The following is a 17,249-nucleotide window of genomic DNA, read 5'->3' as shown; positions in this document are numbered from 1 at the left end:
CTTTTAGCATTGCAGTATTTTTACAAAGTGGGTGTACTGTTCCCATATTGCACAGGGATGCCCACCGCCATTAAGCAACCAAGCCCAAATGGGAGCCTGCTCTGAGATCCCGAGGTCTGGGCCCTGTGCCCACAGGAGAGGCAACCACCCAAATAGTGTGCCTCCGAGGGTATAATTCGAGGGAGTGCATGTTTGCACCAGTGCATTAGCAACGCTGTCATCATAGAGAGAGGAAAGACCAAAGCAGACCAAAAATTAAGAATTAGCTAAAAATTTCTTTTTAGTTTCATTAAGTCATGTTGCTTGGCTAGCAAGCGCAGAGGTTTTTAGAGAAACAATGTATTCCATGAAAGAAACAACAGCAACAAAAAACAAAATTTACAAACTTTGCCATAGTATATGATGGCTTTTGCTAACCAAAAAAAATTCAGTAATTCTTTCCAGAATATTATGCTTAGAAAATGGGTCTGCCTCAGAACCCAGATTAATTGCTTAGTCATAACTCTTCAGTTTAGCCCAACAGTCATCACAAGTGCCTTAGTTTCCTTGTATGCCCAACTCTGGAGGTAATGATGTGACTGTCCAGGGTTCCCCCAGGTGCGTGCAGTGTAGCTGAGTCAATAAAGCTACCCCATGTGGAATAGTACAGATCAATACATGAATTATAAACAAGTTATTGTATATAATTTATGCAAAGTGTGGTAGGTAAAATAATGCCCCCCCCACCCCCCAAAGATGTTCATGTCCTAATCCCAAGAACCTGTGGATGTCCACATCCTAATCCCCAGAATCTGTGAACTTTTCCAATGGGATTAAATTAAAGATGTGAAAGGGAGGCAGGAGGATGAGTCAGAGATGTGATGATGGAATGTCACAAGGCCAGGGATCCAAGGAATGCAGGAAGCCTCTATAAGCTGGGAAAGGCAAGGAAACGAGTTCTTTCCTGTCTCCTCCTGTCCGCTGAGACTGTGGACTCCTGACCACAACTGTAAGAGAATCCATTTGTGTTGTTTACAGCAATCCTATTTGTGGCAATTACTACAGCAGCAATGGGAAACTAATACACTAGGTCAGTTCAGAGAATGGAAGTATGGTCACACTGAGGGTCAGAGCCCATTAGTGATTGTAAAAATCAATTTAGTAGGTCATGACTGGCATTTTAAAAAGCTAAAACAAAAAAATAACAGATTTTGTATTACATGTAGTAAGAGTAAGTATTGTTTACGTTAGATACCCATAGAGGTTTGTATTTGGTTGCAATATGTATCACTGTGGGTTCTGAGCAAAAAAAGTTTGAAAACCACTGAGGTAGATAGTCACCTGAGGGATTTAGGCTTTAGCCATGCCTTGATATATTGTTGTAAGAATAGCTAACTATCAGGCACCAAGGTAAGCAACTGCTCACAACAGACTGTGGTGTTGGAACTGTTGTTGACCCATTTTAAAGATGACAAAACTCAAGCCCAGAGGGGGAGTGACCGCCAATATTTGAACTGACACTCTCCAGAGCCCCAGCCAGTAACTGCTAATCATGCTCCCCACTGGGCGTGGGCAGGGAATCGAGGTACAGTAGTGACCAAGCCTGGTTCAGTTCACCCAAGCTCAGGAGCAGGGTGATATCACTGGGACTGATGGGAGGTGACCCCTCTGATGAACCTTGTGGGGTTTCACATAAAACTGAGTGGCTTGGAAGGGAGTGCACAAGAGGGTACCCGCCCTATCAGAAGGCCTGCCCCCTAGAGCAAGGCCGGGGATGTGGAATGCTCAATGTGTTCTGAGCCTCAGCCGTAGTGGACATCTGCCCTCCCAGGCTTCGGCCACCTGACATGTACATGTGGCCTGGGGAAGGAGGTGTAGGGTTTCCCTTCTTCCCTCCTGCTCACAGGGATCAGTGGGCAATCTGTCGATCTCAGGGAGAGAGACCCATGGTCTGCATTCAGGGGTGGGCACACATTGAGACAAGAGAACATGCTGGCGCTTCTGGGAAAGGATTTTGCCCCTGGTGTCCCACTGCCTTGGCCAGCCCACCGTGTCCTGAGTCCAGATGTCTGGAGCATGGCTCCTCTCATGACCAGGAGGCAATAAGGCCAGTGCATTGAGGAAAGAGCAGAAAGTCAAAGAACTCTGATGACCTGGACACATTGCACCAACCCCTGACTGCCCTCCTCCAAGTCAGCCTTCCCTGAAGCCTGGGTGTGTAGCTGCATTCCTTGGATACCTGAGAAGGCAGAAAAGAAGGGGGAGTGGAGCATCTTCCCAGGGCACCACAGGGGAAGGCGGGTTCCAGGAAGAACAGAGAGCTCTTGAGTTCTCAGAACTACAAATGAAACTTCCACCCCCAGGCACCCCTCACCCTAGAAGTGGCTTCACTTCTTAGGCTTAGAAAACTTTGCCTCCAAGGGAGCCATTTCAGATGACACCCCTGCCACTTCCCCTTCCGAGCGGTGCTTTCCAAGCCCTCGGGTCCTCCCTCTCACAGAGACTGCAGGCCTGGGAGGGGGCAGCAGTGCACGCTCTGAGTCAGCCTCCCTACGGACGCAGAAACCGAGGTGCTGAAGGGGCGTGACTGCCTGAAGTTGCACTACAAGTGAAGCGGCAGGAGCCAGGATGGGGTTCAATTTTCTGCCGTCACTTGTTCGTTCATTCATTCCCTCATTCGACAGATGTGCATTGAGTGCCTCCTACATGCCAGGTGCTGTTCTAGCACCAAGGAGAGCAGAGTGAGCAATACAAGCAGGGCTCCCGCTTGCACGAAGCTTCTGAGTTTTCCTTTCATCAAATTGGGCTGCCTCAATTTGCTCTTCACAAGGAGGAAAAGGGAGTTCCAGGTATGCATATGTGTCAGGATGCTTTCAGCGATGAGTAACAGAAAAACGCAACTCAAGCCAGTTTAAAAATAAAGCAGACTCTTTGGCTCGTGTATCTGAAACCTCCAGGTGGAGCAAGTTGGCTCAGGCTGACCAGTCAGAGGTTGACCAGGGCTCTGGTCATTTCTCTGGGATTCTTGCCACCTGAGCTCTAACTGGGTCATCTGGCTTCCTTTGTGACTGTTCTACTTTTGTGTTCAGATTCGTGCAGCTCGGCCAGAACGGGTTCTTTCCCCTCCATCGTTACCCAGTCCTGGGCTTTGCTTTGACCTGGCCATTTAAGGTCAGGAGTGCAGGACAGGGAATGCCAGGAGCTGATTGACTTAGAGCACTCAGGGGCCACACCAGAGGTGGCTGTCAGTCTCAGGGTAATTTCCTGGGCGTATACAAAGCTGTGGAGGGGTGGAATGGAAGCCAGAGATGCAATAGGTACCCCATGGTATCCCCTCACAACTGCACTTGCCCCCACGGGAAAGGGGTTGCTGGTACAGACCATCTGAAACTTTTTTTCTGGTTAGACTAAAGCCATCACTGGGATTTGACAAGGCTAGATGGGGAGCCCTGGTAACTGCCCCTCAGTGTCTCCTCAGAGCCAGGAAGACTCAGGGTCTTAAAAATCTTAGCTAAAGTTTACGGAGCGCTCACTCTGTGCTTGCTCCTGGAAGTACTCCATGTTTAGACACGTTTAATCCTGCAGGGGTGGAATTCAATGCAATAGGGGCTGGGACTGGTAAGCACAGGACCCTGTTGGGAGTCCAGTGGGCACTTCTAATGGGGTGGGGGTCAGGGTCAAGGTGATCTAAGAAGATGCTCAGCCACGCCTGCAAAATAAACTGAAGTTGGTCAGGTGAGGACATGGTGAAAAATGTTCTAGGCAAAAAGAACGGCACCTGTCAAAGCCCCTAGATCTGGAAGAGTGGTAGTCTTAGCCAGGGACCTCCTGAAACTATGAAGACCCACCCCCACCCCCCAGCTGCTGCTGCTTGCTGCCCGGCTCCTCCGAGGGTGAAATGATTAAGTCCTGGGGAGAGAGGCCTGAATTGAGAGGGGTGCGGGGTTTTCACCAGGGTCTCCTCCATCTGTTAGGCCACCTGTCCACATCTCTGTTGATGAGACAAAGTGAAGAAATGGAAACACTCCTGGGGACCACCTAGCCTAAGACCCAAATTTAGGTGGCCCCAAAAGACATGAAGCCCACTGCGGCGGACAGCGATGCAAGTCAGCGCTGAAAGCCTGGGCCAGCCAGTCAGCCGGGGCGCCAGCGCGGGCCAGCCCCGCCCCCCGCCCCCCCCCCCCCCCCCCCGGCGACGCCCTGCTGCACGTTTGGCGCTCAGCGGGTATCAGCTGGTGAAGGGAGGGGCGGTACCCGCGAACTGGGGACGGAGGCCTGCAGAGGCTCCCTAAGTTCCTGGGTCACCAGTGTGTGAACCCAGGGCCCGCCCCGCTCTTGGTGGGGTGGGGGGGACACGCACCCTGCCAGACGCGGGTTCCCGCCAGCTCGCTGCTCACGCTGCGCACCCCTCTCTGAGCCTCAGTTTCTCCATTCATAAACTGGTGATGGACGGTCGCAGACAATTTCTGGGTTCCCTGGGTCGGTGCAGCCCCGAAATCCAGAGAGGTGGGCGGGGCCTTTGACCTCGGGACGGCCGCCCGGGTCCGCCCCGTCCCCTCCGAGCGGAGGCTGCCAGGCCCCGCCCCCCGCCCACGAGGAAGTGGCTGCGGGTCCCAGAGCCGGTTCGGCGCGTCGACTGCCCAGAGTCCGCGGCCGGGAGTCCCGAGGTGAGGGGGTGCGCGGGGTTGGCGACCCCCAGATGGGGGGGCCTGGAGGTTAGGGGCGCTTGAGGGGACGCGGGGATGAGGGGACGCGGGGAAGGGGTGCCTGGAGGTGAGGGTGGGACCTGCCAGGAGATGTGGGGGCACCCGAAGGTGAAGGGGCGCCCCGTGGTGAGGGGGTAGGAGGCGGGATTGCGCGGTGCGGGCCGGGCCAGGGGTGGGCGACGCAGGGCTCTCCGCACCCGGCGTCCTCGGGGTGGCCGAGCCCCGGCCGGCGCGCCCGCTCCTGCCCCTCCCCCGCTTCCCCACCTCCCCGACGTTGCCCCACGGTCTGTGTCCCCCGTTATTTCGGTCGGCGAGGAACCCACGCCCAGTCACTCCCCCATCCTCCAGCCTTCCGGGTTGCTCCAGCGGGAAATGAGCTGGCGTCCCCGCCCGGCCCCTCCCTGCGCCCGGCGCCCCCTCCCCAAGCCAGTGCCCTGCCCCCAGGGCCAGGTCCAAGGGGTAGGGGTCCCTCACTGGCCGAGCCAGACCCCAGCGAACCTGTTCGGGCCCCTCCTTCGCCAGCTGCGGGGTGGACAGCCAGGCCTCCCAGGAGGGGCAGGGTGGGGACCCGGGGCAGTGACAGTAATATGGCAATAACTAGTGTGAAGCAGCAGGAGAGCTGGAGGCTCTCCCCCAGGTTATTCCAGGCTCTCTCCAGGCTCCTCCTGCCTGGGGGTCGGTGCTACCCAGTGGTTAAGGGCACCTATTGCCTGTGAGGTCACAGGGACCAAGATAAGAGTGCCAGCCTCTCCCTTCACTAGCTGATGACTTTAGCAAGCCACCGAACTTCTCTGGGCCACAACTTGCCTTATCTGGAAAATGGGGACCTTTCAAGCCTGAGGCATAAATATGGTAATGTGTGTAAGGCGCTTGGCAGTGTGCCAGGCGCGCACACAGTGTAAATGTGTGCTGCTGCTTTTGTTGCCATTATAAGGCCTGCCCACGTTTATCAAAGAGTCTGTCCTGGTGTACCTAACCGCTGAGATTTAGGGTCAGAATCTGCTGTGACCTTTTAAGAGCTGTGTGACTTTGAGCACATCTTGGCTTTTGTCTGAGTCTCAATTTCCTTCTGTACAAAATGAAGGTTAAAAAAAAAACCCAAAACACCAAAAACTTCTTAGGCTTGGTTTAGAAGAGAGAATAGAATGTATGACAAAATCCTGGGCATTTTGAGATGCCAAGTAAAGTTAGTTCTATTACACGTCTGTTAGTAATAGTTAAATAGAATCCCATGTTAATATCACATGTACTCTTTCCATATCTGTAGTCATCTGGATTTTTCTACCCTGTCCCCATTACAAAGAGGGTCATTATGAATATGTTTGCTTTTTTTTAAAAAATAAGTCAGTAACTATTTTCTTAGCACCAAAATGAATTTATGTCACCCAAGAGTGTTAACGATCTTAATTTCCTGTTCATGTTACTCTGTTCGGTTTGTTCCTACCTAGCTGTTGAATTGAGCGTTATCACATCGCTCTTCAGAAAGACTGAACAAATTAGCAACAAATGAGAATTTCTCTACAGCCCTACCAGCATTGGGTTTTATGTACTTTTTGTTTTGTTTGAGTTACTTTAACTGGGGCTTTATGATGCCTTATGATTGTTTTCATTTGTGTTTCTTGACTTTGCTTGGTTTTTAAGACTTCAAGAGCAGAGTAGGGGAGAAGGGGTTGGCTGGTCTGTCTCGGGTGGCAAGGGCTGTTCCACACATAACAGGAAGTTGAGTAATTGCTTAGCATGCTGCAAAATGGCTTGCTGGCAGCAGTCTTCAGCCAACCTCTGAGCTGGGTGGGGACTTCCCTAAGTGCCTGTAAAGCAGAGATCCTTGCTCCAGGCAGCTCCTGCCTGGATTAGCCACAAATACAGCCGAATGTCTGGATTCAGGGAAGGCTGGCAGAGCTTCTCTGGAAAGTAAGAAAAAACCTACAGTGGATGCCTTGTTCAGCCCCAGCCTTTTCTGGATGGAGTTGTGAGGAAAGCTTTGGCTGAGGGCACCTAACCAGTATGGACAGAGTCAGAATTTGAACCCAGCACTGTAAGGAAGGAGCCCTGAGGCCTGAGACCCTTGGCAGGGCAGCCTGAAGCTTCACCTGGCTTGCTTTGCTTTAGAGAGGACTCTCCCATATCCTCAGTGGACTCTCTAAATTACAAGTTTCCAAGCTTTTTGCCTTGTTTTCTGATCATTGACCCTATCAGGAAAAAAATGTGAGCACATGCTCTCCTGTAAATATTTACAAATTGAATTCATATCCCACTGAAGTAATATGGCATATCCCTTATAGATCATCCCCTAAGACAGACGTGAAAGTATGATTCATCCATTCAGCCACATTCAAGAAATATTTATTGAGCATCTATTATTTGTCAGGTACTCTAATTGCTTCTAGGGATACATCAGTGAACAAATACCCCTGCCCCCATGGGCATTATGTCCACGCCCCAGTGCATGGTCTTTGGCACCCCCTGGATGGAAACCCATACCCCACCCTGGAGACGCATACCCTCTCCTAGCCCTCATGTCACTCTTCTCTGCCCTCACACTGCCAGCCATGGGTGCTCCTGGGTACATCCATACTAAGCATTCACTGTGTGTGGATGTGGGAGAAGTGCTGCTGGGACCACAGAGAGGTTCTGGCTCCAGGCTGGGGCAGAGCAGGGAGCTTCTCAGGATTTGGCCCATGTTCCCCCAGCCTCACTCATTTCAGAGGTGAGAGGGCACAGAGCACTGGGTATGGACTGCAAATCCCAATGCTATCCTCAAGGCCCCCTCCTCTGTCTGTCTTTACAGTCAAATGGGCCCACAGGGTACTGGCTTATAGAGCCATGGTGATAAGTGGGTGGGTGTCCCAGAGGCCATAGCCTCAGCCTGCCTTTGTCTCCACCAGAAATCACCCCTGAGGCAACACACTTGGGCAAAGCAGCCCTGACAGCATTTTCCTCAGCAGGAGGTTGGCTGGCAGAGAGTACAGGTTTTCCTGGGAATGATTAAGTCAAAGTTCCCAAGGCTGCTTCCCTGGGTCTGACCCCAGGGACAATCTAATGATTCCTAAGCTAAGAGGCTACAGACCTGAGGCCACAGTGGCTAGAGAAGTCCCTCCTCTCTCTGGGCTCTCACTTCCTCCTTTGGGGGTTGGGAGTCATTGCTGAGGACCTTGCTGGTTTCAGTTGCTTTGCAGAAGTTGTGAAAAAGTTAAGAAAAAAGGGAAATACATCTTCCCCTCTCCCTCTCCCTTCATCTGTACCCCCTGCCACTTTAAGGTGTTGGTTCAGTGGACTAGGAAGTGTTCTGTCTGAATTCATGCTAAAGTGTGACTGCTGATAGGTATATTCTGAACCTCCTTCCCCTGCCTGTCCCATTGCTCATGTGACTGTCTTTACCAGCCCCTCCCTTTCTCATCTGAGAACCTTTGAGGCTCAGGAAAAAATAGTCAGAGCTCCCCAAGTCCTCTCAGGGAGACAGGGCTTGCTAGTAGGGGGACCACTGTCCTCAGCTGACCCAGCCTCTCCATCTGCACAGCCTGGAACTCTGGAACATCATGCTAGACAGGCTTTACATGTCTGCACACTCTTACCAAGACCTTGCAAGGGACAGAAATGCCTGGCCACATGGTGAACCTGTGACAGTTGGAGCTGGAAAGTTGGGTTCTGCCGACCAGTTCTGAGCCTCACCTGGGATCCAGGGACCCCCACCTTCACCCCAGGCTGCAGCAACAGAGCTGCTTCCTTCTGGGCTCCCTGGAACTGAAGGGGTTGGGAGTGGTTGGCCTCAGCTGGATTCTAGGGGTTTGAAAGTGGGCTCTGGCCTTAGCCCTGTCCTGCCCTGCCCTGTTAGTGACCTTGAAAAATGGGGGTGGGCAGATTAGCACAGTTTAGCAGTCAGACAAGTCTGGTGCTCCCACCCCTGAGTCGTCATATGTGGTGTAGACAGTGATGACACCCTGCCCCAGCAAAACTGGATGCCAACACTGGCCTAGTCCAGATGCACAGGAAGCTTGGGGGAAATCCCCCTCAGGCCTGCTGACCTAGGCTGACAGTTCCAGCGCCACTTCCGGGGCCTTGCCATACACAAAGAGGCCTTATAAGGAGATAGGCATGCTGGGGAGGCAGCTATTGTGGGAACCGTGTGCTCGTGTGTGTGCAAGGCTGAACACACATGTGTGGGAGCAGTGTGTTTGTGTGTGTGCGAGGCTGAACATGCATTAGCTGCTGAGGAAGTGATGCTCACTTTGGTCTTTATGGGTGAGTAGGACTTTGCCTAATAGAACAGAGGTGGGCATTGAATGGCTGGAGAATGGCATGGCATGCAGGTATGAAACGTGGACAGAACTGGCCTAAAGGGACATCAGGCACATCCCCCTGAAAAGAGAATAACGTGTGAAGGCCAGGAGCTCTGCATGCTCCAGGCACAGAGATGACTGAGAGCAGTAAGCTCAGCATGAAGGACAGGCAGGCAGGCAGGCCTCACCCACAGCCACAGCCAGGGAGGAGAGGGTGGCCAGAGAGGGCAGTTGCTGGGAGGAGCTAGCAATTCCAGGGCAGAAATGAGCAGAGCTGGGAGGGCAAAGGGAGGCTGTGGGTGATCCTCCTAGGTGTGGAGCCCACCCTTCTCAGGCCCAGTGGGCTCCACTGCAGCTCAGCCAGCGGGTGGGAGGAGGCTGGGTATGGGGGGGGGGGGGCTGATGTTTTGTTTTTAATTTTTTAATGTCTTTATTGATTTCAGAAAGAGGAAGGGAGAGGGAGAGAGACAGAAATATCAATGATGAGTCATGATTGGCTGCCTCCTGCACGCCCCCTACTGGAGATGGAGCCTGCAACCCAGGCATGTGCCCTGACCGGGAATCAAATCTAGATCTCCTGGATCCTAGGTCGATGCTCAACCACTGAGCCACTCCGGCCGGGCTACTCTCAGTTTTGTTCCATTTCATCTTCACCCCATTTCCTTTCACTCTCACCTTGTTCTGGTGGCAAGCTCTATGAGAAAACTGAGGCACAGATGATGGATGATGACCTGCTTGGCACAGGGTCCCAGCACACCCCACTCACAGTAGCAGCTTCACCAACACTCCCGTAACCCCCACTCCCCACCCCATCTTTTTTTTGTTCTCTGGAGCCTCAAAGACATCCCATTAGAGCTGTCATTTTACAAGGGAAACTGAAGCCCAAAGAGAGAAGCAGGGTACCAGGTCAGAGCTGGGAGGCAGGGTAGCCCCCACTGCCCTCCCGTGAGGTCAGTGGGGCCTGATCTGGGGCAGGGGCAGAGCTGACTTAGGTTCTCCCCCTCTTGCACACAGGAGCTGAGAAGCCATGGCCTACCACAGCTTCCTGGTGGAGCCCATCAGCTGCCACGCCTGGAACAAGGACCGCACGCGTGAGTCCCCCAGAACACATGTAGGCATTAAAGCAGCCAGGCACCCTGGACTGTGAGCTCTGTGAGGGCCAACTGTCCCCCTCTTTCACCCCTGGTCCTGGGTGTTTAGGAGGGAAGGATGAACTGCTCTGGGACAAGCAGGGGCAGCCATTCAGGTGGGCATTGAGGGGTAGAGGTGCAAGCAGGACCTGGTGCACGCGGGCTGTAGGTGCAGGGGCTCCCAAGCTGGGGGTGAGAACTGAAGACATAACCAGCAATGGCAGGTAGTGAGATGAGCTATGAAGAACAACACACAGGGTAAGGGAAAGCAGTAGAGGCAGAGGTGCTGGTTTAGAAAAGGTGGCCTGGGAAGGCTTTTCAAAGGAGGTGGCATTTGTACACTACCTAAAGGAGGGGAGGGAGGGGCAGGTGCAGAGGCCCTGAGGTGGAACAGCAAAGACCATGGCTGGAGTTGAGAGTAGAGGGCAGTAGTAGGAGACTGGGAGAAGCTCCCAGTCATGAGACTGTTGTGGGGACGTCTGGGGTGGCCAGTCCCTGGGGAGATATCTCAAGAAGGGCCCTGCAGGGCCTGAGGGGCTTTAGGGGGCCCCCTGAGGCAGAGGAGTCCAAGTTTCAAAAGACAAGGTATTGCCCAGGTTGTCTGTGAAGGGTATTCCTGGTAGAGGGGAGTTGTGAGGGCAGCAGGGAATTTGGGCATGCATACATCCTCTGACTCCCCACACCCTCATCTTTCCTTCAGAGATCGCCATCTGCCCCAACAACCATGAGGTACACATCTATGAGAAGAGTGGAGCCAAGTGGGTCAAGGTGCACGAGCTCAAGGAGCACAATGGGCAAGTGACAGGTGAGTCAGGCTCACTGGGACCACCCTCCTGAAAGGAGGCAGTGGGTTGACATGGCCAACCAAGGCCATCCACCCATTCACTGTGTTGGTAGGATAGTTTGGGTTGTAAGTTAGTAACACAACCCTGATTCAAAGTGGCTTAAGTTATTAAGTTATGTTGGTTTGTGTTACCGTAAAACTCAGAGTTTATAGGCTTCAGGAAAGGTTTGATCTAGCAGCTTAGCATTACCAAGGACCCATGTCTTTTCTGTCTCTTGACTTGGCCTTCCAGCATGTTTGGTGATAGTTGTAGGAGCTGTAACACCCCCAATAAGCTCTACTAGAACCCCGTGGAGCAGCTTTCATTCAGATTGTGACCTCTGAGCCCCTCCTATATGAACACTGTAGAGTCATCCACCTCTGCTTAGTTGGCTTCAACCTAGTGTCCCCTCCCCACCCCACAGGCATTGACTGGGCCCCTGAGAGTAACCGCATCGTGACCTGCGGCACAGACCGCAATGCGTATGTGTGGACACTGAAGGGCCGCACATGGAAGCCCACACTCGTCATCCTGCGGATCAACCGGGCTGCTCGCTGTGTGCGCTGGGCCCCCAACGAGAACAAGTTCGCTGTGGGCAGTGGCTCCCGTGTCATCTCCATCTGCTATTTCGAGCAGGAAAATGACTGGTGGGTGCCTGGGTGGGATCTGAGTGTGCTGGGAGGTACCCAGGGCTACAGACTAACAGATGGTGGGACTAGAGGAACCCAGAAAGCACCCGATGGGGTGTTGTTTGTCGTCCCCCCCCCCCATTCATACCCCCTGGGGAAGTGTGACCTCTCTGGACCTCATAGGTGAGATGAGGGGCTCTGCACACCACTGGATGCTCCCACAGCCCTGTCTCAGTTACAAGGGGACAACCCACACCAGGCCACCCCTGTGGTCATTGCATTAAGCACTGCACACGTATTTGCATTGATTTTCCCACAGTCCCCTGGACTAGGCATCTGTTGTTGTTCGTACTTCACAGATGAGCATAGTAAGCCCCTGAGGCAGGCAGGAGCTCAGGCTGGAGTCTGGGAGGCCCAAGTTCAAATCACACTCTAGCCAATTGGCAGCTCAGCTGAGCCTGCCCAGGGTTGCCATGAGGTTTAAAGGAGACCAGGGATAGAGTTCCCACACATTTACTGGCCTGAACCTGGCCCTGACAGGCCCACCGGCTGACAATTCCCAGACCTCTCTTTTCTGGGACCTCAGTGGTCTGCAGGGCCCAGTGGGAGCCTAGAGTTCCTGAGGCACTGAGGCCCCGGGCTTTGAGGTCAGTGGGTTACCCACCTATCTGTCCCTCTCTCCCCCCTACCTGTCTTAACTGCTGTATCCAGGTGGGTGTGCAAGCACATCAAGAAGCCCATTCGCTCCACTGTCCTCAGCCTGGACTGGCACCCCAACAACGTGCTCCTGGCCGCAGGCTCCTGTGACTTCAAGTGCCGGTGAGAGGGTGGGGCACTGACATCAATGCAGGGACAGGGATTGGAGAGTAGAAGGGAGCCCCATCCTGGGAGCCCCACACCCTGCCTTCCAGACCAGCTGTAGACCAGCTCTGCTGCCAGCAGGGTGACCTGGGGCCTCAGCTAAGCATCTGTGAGGTTTTGCTCTTTTAAGGATCATCATTGAGTCCTGTCTCCAATGCACAGAGAATCTTAGCCTCTTCCTACCTTAATGTCAGCAGGTTCCTTTCCTAGGCCTTCCTCTCCTGTCTCATTAGAAACTCTCACCTCTTCAGTTTCCTGGCATCTGTCTGAGGGAAATGAGTGGGTGTACTTTTTCACACTAAGGAATAAATGACTGATAAGCTGGGACAAACCCTGCCTCATTATCTTAAGGTCTGGAATGTACAGTCTCCAGTAGCCATAGGCTGGTTTTTATTTCTGGGTTTAGCAGCCCTGAGTCTCCCAAGGCCTCTAGCTCCCAGCTCCAGGCAGATGGCCTGGGTCTCTGAATCTCCACCTGGGAAATGAGGCTCCAGCAGGCTCCAGAGGTCCCTTTGGAGACTCCGGGCACAGGGAGGATGATGTCCTGATGAGGCCGCATTGGTCAGTAGACAGCTGGTTTGTTGATTCCCTCATCTGTCAGGTGACCTCACGCTCCTGAGAAGAGAATGAACATGTGAGAGAGTAGCAGTGTGCAGGGGAGAGCTGGCAGGACAAGGGGCAGGACTGGCTCAAGGTGCAGAGTAAGAGGGAGGCGGGGCATCCTAGGGGCTGACTGTGGAGTAGTGGCCAGCATGGTAAGGACAAGGACGCCTCCTGGTGGTGTGTCACCAATGGGCGGTCAGTCCTTAGGTAAGGACCCCAAGGGCCCCTGGAGTTCACAGGACTCAGCTGGAGACCTCCTGGCCCTACTCCATTGCCCCAAGATGGCACTGGGGCCCAGACTGGACTGTGTGTTAAGGTGCAGGTCATGAGCTCCTAGCCAGTTGCTCTGACCTTACCAGGCTGGTTTGAGAAAGGGAGTCTCTTGTTGGAGCCCCTCTCAGACCCCCAGTGACCCTTGTTTTTTGGGGTTTTTTTTGCCTCTGGGGGCAGGATCTTCTCAGCCTACATAAAGGAAGTGGAGGAGCGACCAGCACCCACCCCATGGGGTTCCAAGATGCCCTTTGGGGAGCTGATGTTTGAGTCTAGCAGTAGCTGCGGCTGGGTGCACGGTGTCTGTTTTTCAGCCAGTGGCAGCCGCGTGGCCTGGGTCAGCCACGACAGCACAGTGTGTCTGGCCGATGCTGACAAGAAGATGGCGTGAGTACTAGCTACCCAAGGGGAAAACAACCAAGGCATAGAGCGGGAGGGGGCTAGTGTGGCTGACGTCTCTCTCTCACTCAGAGTCGCGACTCTGGCCTCTGAAACGCTGCCACTGCTGGCCGTGACCTTCATCACAGAAAACAGTCTGGTGGCTGCGGTAAGGAAGGAGGGAAGGAGGGGAGCAGTGGCCCATTAAAGCAGGTCTCCCAGAGAGTCCAGAGATGCCCAAGCAGTTATATCCACTTGTTCCCTCCTTCCCTTACTCACTCCCTGCCTTCCCCCATTCCTCCCTTCTTTCCTTTCTTTCATCCATCCATCCATCGTTTCATCCATATATCTGTATTAATCAGAATAGGTTGCATTATGGTGCGGTAACAAAAAATCCCCAACTGCAGGGGATATTTATTTCTTGCTCACTTTGTGTCCAGTGTGGGTGTTGTGAAGGGGGCTCTGCTCAGTGCAGATGGAGGCTTTGTCACCAGCATGCTCCCCCAACTGCCATGGAGGGAGAAGGGGGAGGGGGACATCATGCCCTGGATGGATCCTAACATCTCTGCCTATTTTATTGGCAAGTAGAAATGGCAGGGCCACACCTAACTCAGAGTGGGGGCCGGGGGGGGGGGGGGGTAGTGTAGTTCTACCTTGTGTCCAGAGGGCACTACTGCTCTCCCTCCCTCCCTTCTGTCCACCTGTCAAGTTCTTTTCCACCCCCCAGCAAACATAATGGAGGTCCCAGAGGGAGACCAAGCCTGCTCGGTATAGAGAAGTTACCACTGTGGGGTCTCTCCCAGAGCAGGTGTAACCTGATTAGGACAGAAGGCTCCTGGGCTCCCAAAGGAGTCCCAGACAAGCTTTCTCATCTAGATGCTGGCTCTATTGGGGTAGGAGCTGCCCCTATATGCTCACCCCCAACATCTGGTCCCTCTACCTGTGTCCCCAAGCTGGCATTAGCTTCCCTATAGCTCCTCCACCCAAGTCCATCCAGCCTCTGGAGCCACCCGACTTATGGCCCAATGTCCTTCAGCGGCACACCTTGTCTCCAGCCTGTTTTCCCATGCGGAAAATGGGGGCGCTGTTCCTGCCCTTGGCCTGTGCTCAAATAGCACCCCACCCCCACCTCAGGGCCACGACTGCTTCCCGGTGCTTTTTACCTACGACGGTGCTGCAGGGACTCTGAGCTTCGGTGGGCGGCTGGACGTGCCCAAGCAAAGCTCACAGCGCGGCTTGACAGCCCGCGAGCGCTTCCAGAATCTCGACAAGAAGGCGAGCTCCGAGGTCGGCGTGGCTGGCGGGGCGGGTCTAGACTCGCTGCATAAGAACAGCGTCAGGTGAGGGCGGGCCTGAAGGGGGTGAAGGGGACCACAGGCGGGCCGAGGTGGGCCTGGGGCGGGGTCTGGATTCGCTGTGCATGAAAGGAGGCAGATGAGGGCGGGGCAAGAGGGGAAGGACAGGTGGGCCTGGGAGCAGCCCATCTAGATTCATCCCCCAGCGTGGAGGTGCGATCCCCGAGTCTGGCGGCCAGATCGCTCTTTAGGTTACATAAAATATCAGGCGGGGACAGAGCAGTCAACCTCTCTCTGCATTTGTAGGATGTAGTTGTGTGGGGACCATCATAGGGATGGGGCCTGTGTTTCTCTGGGGTGACCAGGCAGTGACTAGCAGTCTTATGGGCGGGGCCACAGCTGAAGCTTGCCTAGTGCTAGAAATTGGTTAACTGGTGGCAGAACTAAGGGTCTGGCTACAGCCTCCTTGAGGAACTAGGGTGGGGTGAGGGGGAAGACCTTCCAAAACTTCCAAATCCTACCAGCCACAGGTGTCCACCCCCTGGCAAATAAGGAATTGTGGCCAGACTTTCTGATAGAGTCCAGTGTTGTCTTCAGCCAAACACCTTTGCCCAGCTTTCAGAGCTCTTCAGAACTAGTTCCTTGATCTCCCAGCCCCATCTTTTACTTTTTCCCATTCTGCCACCCTATGGTCACAACACACATCCCCCACACACATCCTTCATGCCCTGCCCAGGCCTTTGTGTCTTGTTCCAGTTGCCTGGGCTGCCCTTTTGCACCTTGCACACTACTGCTGTTCCTAAAGCACTCAAGCCCCCCTTTCTGTGATCCTGCACAGCCTGCCTCCCAGGCTGTCCCTGCGAAGCACACCCTAGCACTTCTCACTGAAGTCAGCACTCCCTGGAACTCCTGGAGGGCAGGGTGGTCTTGAGTCCGGCTCAAGCACAGGCTGGGATCCCTAAAGCCCTCATCCTCTTTGCAGCCAGATCTCAGTGCTCAGTGGGGGCAAAGCCAAGTGCTCACAGTTCTGCACTACTGGCATGGACGGTGGCATGAGCATCTGGGATGTGAAGGTGAGGTTCCCCCCACCCCGGCTTCCCACCAGACTCCCAGGGGCCCTTCCTCCCCCCTTTTCCCTGGCTGCCCCGTTCATTTCTGCAGGAGAAAGGCACTTCGTTGGAATGGGGGGGGGGACAAGAGGCAGCCCCTTGACTCCTGGGCCTTGGCACGCTCTGAGGCACCTCCCTTTAAGGGCTGGGATTCAAACCTAGTTCTGCTGCACCGTAAAGACCAAGTTTTCTGTCCTCTGCTTGCCTGGGGCAGGGGCAGAGGTGGGGGTGGGTAGGATGTCTGCTGGACAGCTGAGAACCAGCCTGTTCTGCTCATCTCCTTCCAGAGCTTGGAATCAGCCTTGAAGGACCTCAAGATCAAATGACTTGTGAGGAGAATGTTGGCCTCATCCCAGCTGCTGGGGAAGGGGCTAAGGAAGCTAAGCCTGGCGTTGCTGAATGTTTCTAGGGTACCAGTTCGGGTCCCCACAGGGGAGGTGGAGGGGAGGGGATAGGAAGCTTTCTTACCTATTTGAAGGAACACGTGCCTTTTTCTTAAACAAATACTTTCATTTATTGTAAAAAAAATTCCCCAAAGCACTCTGCTGGTCATGAACTGCTTCAAAACGTGGACGTAATAAAAATACAATTGTAGACATGCTCACCCGTTTGGAAGAGGTTAGTTTGTGCATGGACATAGGTAGCTTATTTTTGCTTGGCAGCAAAATTGATCCTTATACCCAAGAGCCTTCCCCCAAATGGTTCCTTCCCCACTCTAGCCTTGTCTTTCCTGTATTCAGTAGTCAGATTCCTAGAAAAGTGGTCGCGCGTTCCACGCTGATTCTGGGCTTTAAATTTAATTACTCTATTTGATGTTTACAGTTGGTTTCTGGTAAATGCTCACTTTTTAAGACTTTTTCCTCATTTTCATTTTATTCAGAGGATTTTGTTTAGTCACATACTTTTTAGTTATCTATTTATATAATCATGGTTTTTCTCTTTTAACCTAAGTAATAAGGAGGTTTCTGCAGGCCAGGGTGAGCTGCAGATGCTGGCAGCTGTGGTATCACCCCTGGGGTGCTCAGGGCTATGACCTCCAGCATGGTCAAGCCCAGGGGCTGTGGTAAAGGTCACTGGGAGTCAGGCTTGGTTCCATCTCTGCCACTAAATCCCTCATTCTGATGTCAGGTCAAACTACCTGCTTGGCACCCAGTCATTGACTTCTCAGGCCCACATGCAAAGGATGCT

The 17,249-nt window shown here is 53.5% G+C and overlaps 1 protein-coding gene across 1 annotated transcript; it reads left to right on the top strand.

The window, feature by feature from the left end:
- Positions 1 to 4,223: 4,223 nt before the first annotated feature.
- ARPC1B (actin related protein 2/3 complex subunit 1B) lies at positions 4,224 to 16,665 on the top strand. Its single transcript, XM_081133332.1, has 10 exons — positions 4,224 to 4,646; positions 9,977 to 10,053; positions 10,793 to 10,897; positions 11,341 to 11,563; positions 12,257 to 12,364; positions 13,460 to 13,666; positions 13,751 to 13,826; positions 14,792 to 14,997; positions 15,935 to 16,025; positions 16,349 to 16,665. Exons 2-10 carry the CDS (start codon positions 9,990 to 9,992, stop codon positions 16,385 to 16,387), a joined length of 1,119 nt encoding a protein of 372 aa, XP_080989458.1. The 5' UTR covers positions 4,224 to 4,646; positions 9,977 to 9,989; the 3' UTR covers positions 16,388 to 16,665.
- The last annotated feature ends 584 nt before the right edge of the window (positions 16,666 to 17,249 follow it).

This window comes from Miniopterus schreibersii (genome assembly GCF_964146895.1).
Source record: "Miniopterus schreibersii genome assembly, chromosome: 3".
In the NCBI taxonomy this organism is placed as follows: domain Eukaryota; kingdom Metazoa; phylum Chordata; class Mammalia; order Chiroptera; family Miniopteridae; genus Miniopterus; species Miniopterus schreibersii.
This window is presented reverse-complemented; position numbering and strand designations above follow the sequence as displayed.

Excerpts from the sequence above, each read along its gene's own strand:
- ARPC1B (XM_081133332.1), top strand. The coding sequence starts at position 9,990 with ATGGCCTACCACAGCTTCCTGGTGGAGCCCATCAGCTGCCACGCCTGG. Across the intron at positions 11,564-12,256 it reads TTCGAGCAGGAAAATGACTG|GTGGGTGTGCAAGCACATCA; the intron begins GTGGGTGCCTGG and ends TGCTGTATCCAG. Across the intron at positions 16,026-16,348 it reads TGAGCATCTGGGATGTGAAG|AGCTTGGAATCAGCCTTGAA; the intron begins GTGAGGTTCCCC and ends ATCTCCTTCCAG.